The sequence below is a fragment of the Anopheles merus genome, chromosome 3L, assembly GCF_017562075.2.
Source record: "Anopheles merus strain MAF chromosome 3L, AmerM5.1, whole genome shotgun sequence".
NCBI lineage: Eukaryota > Metazoa > Arthropoda > Insecta > Diptera > Culicidae > Anopheles > Anopheles merus.
In genome coordinates this window covers 20,252,538-20,258,855 of record NC_054085.1, presented here as the reverse complement: position 1 = coordinate 20,258,855, position 6,318 = coordinate 20,252,538, and the positions used below count along the sequence as shown (strand labels likewise).

At 53.2% G+C, this 6,318-nt stretch overlaps 1 protein-coding gene across 1 annotated transcript; it reads right to left on the bottom strand.

Moving 5' to 3' along the window:
- Positions 1-415: 415 nt before the first annotated feature.
- Positions 416-6,056, bottom strand: LOC121598959 (glutamine--fructose-6-phosphate aminotransferase [isomerizing] 2-like). Its single transcript, XM_041926346.1, has 2 exons — positions 4,986-6,056; positions 416-4,902 (listed from the first exon to the last, which is right to left on the bottom strand). The coding sequence occupies exon 2, from the start codon at positions 4,872-4,874 to the stop codon at positions 2,841-2,843; it is 2,034 nt and encodes a 677-aa protein (XP_041782280.1). The 5' UTR covers positions 4,875-4,902; positions 4,986-6,056; the 3' UTR covers positions 416-2,840.
- Between the last annotated feature and the right edge of the window lie 262 nt (positions 6,057-6,318).

The window sequence follows — 6,318 nt, the reverse complement described above, 5'->3', positions numbered from 1 at the left end:
CTTTGCTGTCTGCTGTGGATGGCCAAGGGATGATGCTGCTGCTGCGGCTCCGTTGGACTCGTTTTGGAGAAGGAAGCGGACGACTGCGCTATTGCATAAAATGCAAATCTTTGAGTAGAGGCGTCGACGATCGACGACGGACGGGTAAAACATGTTTTCTTTTTCGGGTGTGTTTTCGTGGTGAAGTGATTCGATTTTGATTCCTGTTGTTTTTTTTACCAATAAAAAGAAAAAGCACTAATACTTTATTCACAAGTACAAATATACTGCACACGCAGGGGACACAGGGGGGGATGTGGTGATGGCCGCTTACAGTGATGCATGGGGCGCTACACAATACACACATCCACCCGTGTTACTATTAATTCTTATTACAGTATTATCTCTAGTAAATTGCTGGAATATTTTTTTTCTGTTTTACATCCTTCGCTCGCTCGCTCGCTCGCTCTCTCTCTCTCTCTCTGCTTCGGCCTGCATGGTTTTGTGTTGAATTTTTCGTTTCATATTTTTGGCTTAAATTTAGTCAACTCCCGATCAGTTCGTCTTGATTATTTTTCTTTTCACACTTTCACTATTCATTCCGAAATGCACGTCCAAAAACAGTTTGATGCAAAAGCGTGGTGTGTTTAACATATAACTATAACAATAAAGAAATAAGGGTAGAAGAAAACTCCTGCATCGATCTTAACCCACTTTTTGCGCGAGATTAAACACAAGACACGTGGCGTGCCGCCGTTTGCACGCTGCCGGTGGGTGGCGTGTGTGCGCGCGCGCGCGCGCGCCACTCTTTCTAATCAAATCTACTTCTGCCGAAACTCCCTGCCTTCCTTCTAGAAATGTAACACAATAGCTAGATGGATTTTTGTTTTACTTGTTGCTGTTAAGGAAGACACTTGCCGCCGTCGTTGCTGACGCTTTCTGCCGTCCGATTTTTGATCGAAGATACGGGTTGCTTTATTGTACAAAATTGACCACTAATTGTGTGGCCACCATCAAAATGGGAAACTGTTTTAGGGGGGGAAAGAGGGGAAGGGGGAAAAATGGTGGCCAAAATTAGGCCAAAATCAAACTTATCTCCGCACAGACGCAGGAACAGGTAATGGCCAAAGACGTTTCCCTTGTACATTCAGACAGTTTCCAAACAAGGGACGGGACGGGGGGATGTGGGCGGCCAAACACACACACACCAGGGTGGGTGGGAGAAGGAGGGGGAAGCCTATCAATTCTCTGTAAATGATGCAAATGATAAAGTTGCGCCAATGTGTGGTGTGTTCGCGCTTATCACTCAGCTTCACAACCACACACAGACAGACACAGGGCGGATTGTTTCGAGCTAGTTTTCGTGTGCTCTGGTGCTGGCGTCCTCCCCCACCACCGCCACTCCTAAGGGTGTTTGTTTGCACACTGCCTGCACACTCACTGCTGACGACGCTTTTGCGGACGTGGAGGCATCAATCGACGCCTCAGCTGTCTCTTGTGTGTTGGGAGCCCTTTTACAATAGCGCTTGCCATTATGACGGCCCACCCGATATAGCGATGGCCATTATGTGGCAAGTGAGGGAGGGGGAGGGGGAGGGTTAGGAGAGAGGGTAGCGAGTAATAAAAAAGAGCTTATTGATAAAACAAAAACAAGAGACGGAAAATGCGCTCGACGCACAGCGCGAACCCTAAGGCCGCTAATCGTATCTTCCATTCACGCGCTACTAGTGTGATGCAATGATAGTGTTGTAGTGGCACCGACCATTTATCATTTTAAGATTCGTTTTCTCGCGCCATAATTTAGATTTTTGCACGTAACGGTGACTCCAAACAACGGCGACTTTTACAATTGTTCTATCTCTTCGCCAAACAGATTCTAGCTTCCGTTTTTCTAACTGTTACTGCTTCTTACAGGGTCCTCATACTTGTGGGATACTTTCATGACTCTTTCTTGCACGAAATGAACTTTATGTGAAAGGAATTGGCTCTATGGCACCCTTTTTGGACAAATCCAGTAGGATTTTTCAATGGGTCTGTCTAAACAGGATGCCATAGCCTGCGCCTACACGTACGGTCCAAAACAGCCGAAGTCATACAAAATCATGAAAAAGTCTGCGGCTTTACGTTCTGGCGACTCCGTCGGATAAACCCGACCTTTACCGAGCCAACCCGATTATATGTGTTAGTTAAATATGTGTGCGTATCAGGTAGCAGCATTTGTACTGCTTACCTGCCGTATACCGCTGTATCAAAAGGACATGTGTAGCTGTGAGGAAATTTTTCTGTGTCTCTTTTGCCTTGTCCTTGCCTTTAGATCCTGATGAGTGAAGCATGCATACCTTTCGGGTACGTTCAGGGTATAAGCTATGTCCCTCTCATGTTAATGGTGAAGATAGAATCGTATGCCATCGGCTCTGCATTCGGGCGTGGGCAGGCCCGTGGACGCCGTCTGTTCGCAGTCACAGAGTCCAATTCACATCAGATACATTTGATTTCCCATAAGAAAGAGGCAAGAAAGTATCCCACAGCTATGAGTATCCCAGAAAAAAAAAACCCTGTACTAGAGAGAGAGAGAAAGGGTAGTGTTTCGCTTTTAGCGCACGATAGAAACGGGTTTCAACAACAAGTAATCATAAAAAAGTCCCTCTTGGAGAACAACTTAAAAGCTACTGGGTGCGTGCACATAATTCAGAAAAAATAGGAAAACAAAATCGCAAACGACACGGCGTTCTCTACTAGCGTTCAGCCGCCTTTTCCAGCCCAACAACGTAATGTTCCTTCCCCCTCGCATTGGGTGTCACACACACACACTCACGCACTGCTCTTGCACACATAACACACACACACAGCACGAATATCCATTACTCCACCGTGACCGATTTGGCGAGATTTCGTGGACAGTCGACGTTGCAGCCGCGCAGCACCGCGATGTGGTAGGACAGCAGCTGCATCGGGATGACGGTCAGCACGCCCTGCAGCGCATCGACGGTGCGCGGTATCTCGAGCGCCTTCGACGCGAACGCCATCGTCTCCCGGTCGCCCTCCTCGCAGATGATGATCGGGCGGCCCTCCCGGGCCGTCACCTGCTGCAGCGCGTTCATGCACTTCTGGTGCACCGGGTCGCGCATGATGATCATCACGATCGGCATCGTGTCGTCGACGAGCGCGAGCGGACCATGCTTCAGCTCGCCCGCCATGATGCCCTCGCTGTGCATGTACGTCAGCTCCTTCACCTTGAGCGCACCCTCCATGCAGGTGGCAAAGTTGTAGCCGCGCCCCATGATCAGCAGCGACTTCTGCTGGTACAGATCCTGCGCAATCTCCAGCACGCGCTGGTCCAGCATCAGCACCTGCTTGATGTGCGCGTCCAGATTGCGCAGCCCCTCGATGATCTCGAGCCGGCGGTTCTGCAGCGACAGCCGATCCTCGCTCATCACCAGCGCAAACATGACGAGCGAGATGAACTGCGAGGTGTACGCCTTGGTCGAGGCGACGCCAATCTCCGGCCCCGCGTTCACGTGCACACCGCAGTGCGACTCGCGGCAGATCGAGCTGCCGACCGTGTTGGTGATGCCGACGATCAGCGCGCCGCGCTGCTTGCAGTACCGCAGCGCCATCAGCGTGTCGGCCGTTTCGCCCGACTGCGAGATGAAGAAGCACACGTCGTCCCGGTAGATCGGCGTGTTGCGGTCGAGAAAGTCGGACGCCAGCTCCACCATCACCGGCAGCTCGGTAAGCTCCTCGAGCAGCTGGCGCGTCGCCACCGCGCTGTGGTAGGACGTACCGCACGCGATCAGCATCAGCCGCCGGCAGCGCTTAATCTCCGGGATGTAGTCCTTGATGCCGCCCAGCGTCACCTTCTTGCTCTCGAAGTTCACCCGCCCGCGCATCGTGTTGATCACCGATTCCGGCTGCTCGAAGATTTCCTTCTGCATGAAGTACCGATAGTTGCCCTTCATGATCTGCTGGATCTCCATCTTGAGCGTGGTGATTTCGCGCGCGTGCGGATCGTCCTGGCTCTTCTTCAGCCGGTGGATGCCGAGCGCCCCGTCCTTCACCGCCGCCACATCGTCATCCTCCAGGTAGATCACCCGGTTCGTGTGCTCGATCACTGCCGACGCGTCCGACGCGAAGAAGTACTCCACCTCCTCGCCCGGATTGATAAAGTCGGCCGTATTGTCCGGCGTCGGCTCAACCACCCCAACATTCCCCGACGAACCGTGCCGGTGGCCCTTCCCGTACAGGATCGGCACGTGGTTAGTGGCCAGGCTCGTCTTCGCCTTGATGCCCACCAGCAGCGGGGAGCCGCGCCGCGTCACCACACACTCCCCCGGGAAGTGTTTCGACTTGAAGGCGAGCGCGAACGCACCCTCCAGCTGCTGGATCACCTGCTCAACGAGCTCGCGGAACGAATAGTTCGGGTGCTGCTTCCACAGATGGTGCACCAGCTTCGCGATCGCCTCCGTGTCCGTGTCCGACTCGAACGCGTACCCGCGCAGCTCCAGGAACTTCTTGATGTCCTTGTAGTTGGTGACGATGCCGTTGTGCACCACCACGAACGCGTTCGTGTCGTCCGACCGCTGCGGGTGCGAGTTCACCTCGCTCGGCGCACCGTGCGTCGCCCAGCGGGTGTGCGCGATGCCGACGTGCGTATCGCACGACTGGCTAAAGTCGACCGTTTGCGCCGCGGAGTGGATCGCGTCCTCCAGCACCTTCACCTTGCCGGTGCGCTTGAACAGCAGTATGTCCGCATCGAACGTGGTGCCGTCGACGGCGACGCCGGCCGAATCGTACCCGCGGTACTCGAGCCGCTTCAGCCCGTTCAGCAGCAGGTCCAGCACTTCCCGCCGCGTCTTGGGCGTCAGGAAGTTTAGGTACGCAAAGATACCGCACATGCTGGTGCTGGGTTTGCCTGCTACAGCTCTGGCGAGAGAGAGAGAGAGTCACACAAACGCGCGCGCGAACACAAACAAAAAATGAAGTGAAGGAGAGTGGTGGTGCCGTACCGTGGAACCGTTTTTTTTTCTTCTCACACGAGCAGAGGAGCGCGCAGATAGAGCCGATCTTTCCGCGGGCGCGTACAACCGAAGACTGAACCGTTGGGCCGCCGGACAGCACCAGTTTATTGTGGGATAGGCCAGAGAGCCACGAGCGAGTGCCCACCGTGCTGGTGTGTTGGTGGTAATCTGCTCGGCTCGTTTGACTGGTTCGGGCCGTCGGTGTGCGCGTTCGTGTTCCTCGTCACATACACGATGGTGGAAAAACTGGCAGAGCACGTAGCGCCGAAACAAAGCAACCACCGCAACGGCGCACACTGCAAAACGCCTATTGGAGCGGGGGGAGGATTTGTAGACGGCACCTAGCAGCCGCTCGGTACAACTTTCACCCCGAATCGACTTCCTCAAACCGATCCGTGGAGGAGAGCAGGCCAACCGTGGTTGCTGCTGTTTAGTATTCCGCCAGCGACACTCGGTCGCCGATCGATCAGCCACACACGGGAGGTGCTGGAATGCTGCTAGCTGCTGGCTCCTGTCGTCGTGCGGGCGGGCGATCGGATTGTTGACGTGTACTGTTTTTTTCCTCCGCTTCTGCTTCACTGTGCAATGCTGACAGCGAGGCTGTTTGTTTGGGGCTTAACAGTGGTGTGTTTGTTGTGTTATCTTCTTGGCTGGTTCTAGTAGTGTCGCTTGCCCGATACTCAGCAGCTTGGACTTTTCTTAATCCTCTCTTCTGCACAATTTTACGAAAACGAAAAAAACACGCACTAAGCTCGTAAATGGTCACTCCGATTGCTCGGTACGGTGAATCACACTTCCGTAAACCGCACACAACAAACACGCAACTTGTGCACTGCACACCAAAACACCGTCACGTTACGCGCGGTTAGCGAAAGCGCTAATTGGCCACCTCCTTGGGATACGGAAACGGTCCTTCGTCTTTTTGTTACTTTAAACACAGCGTTTTGGGGTGATAAGCGACCGATAGTTAGATGGCTCTATTTGTTATTGTGTTTGACTGTAGTTTGCGGGTTTTTTTTTGCTTCGTTTTCCCATCCCATCCTCGTCACATTTGCCAACACCGCCTGTCAGCTGACTGACAGCGCGAACACCACGGCCGGGCGGGGGGAACGCCTGTCAACAATCGTGCGAGCTTTCGATTGGTTGGGGGGGAAGGCAACAAAAACGAAAGCTTTGCGCGATGGACATTTGAAAAAGACGTTACAGTATGCGGTGCGGCGGTACAAGTGTGTGAAGGTTTATTTTTTGTACCGTGGATGAGGAAATACGAAAACCACTGTTGAAATCGTACTTTACGCCTGTATTTAGTCTATCTCTGCGG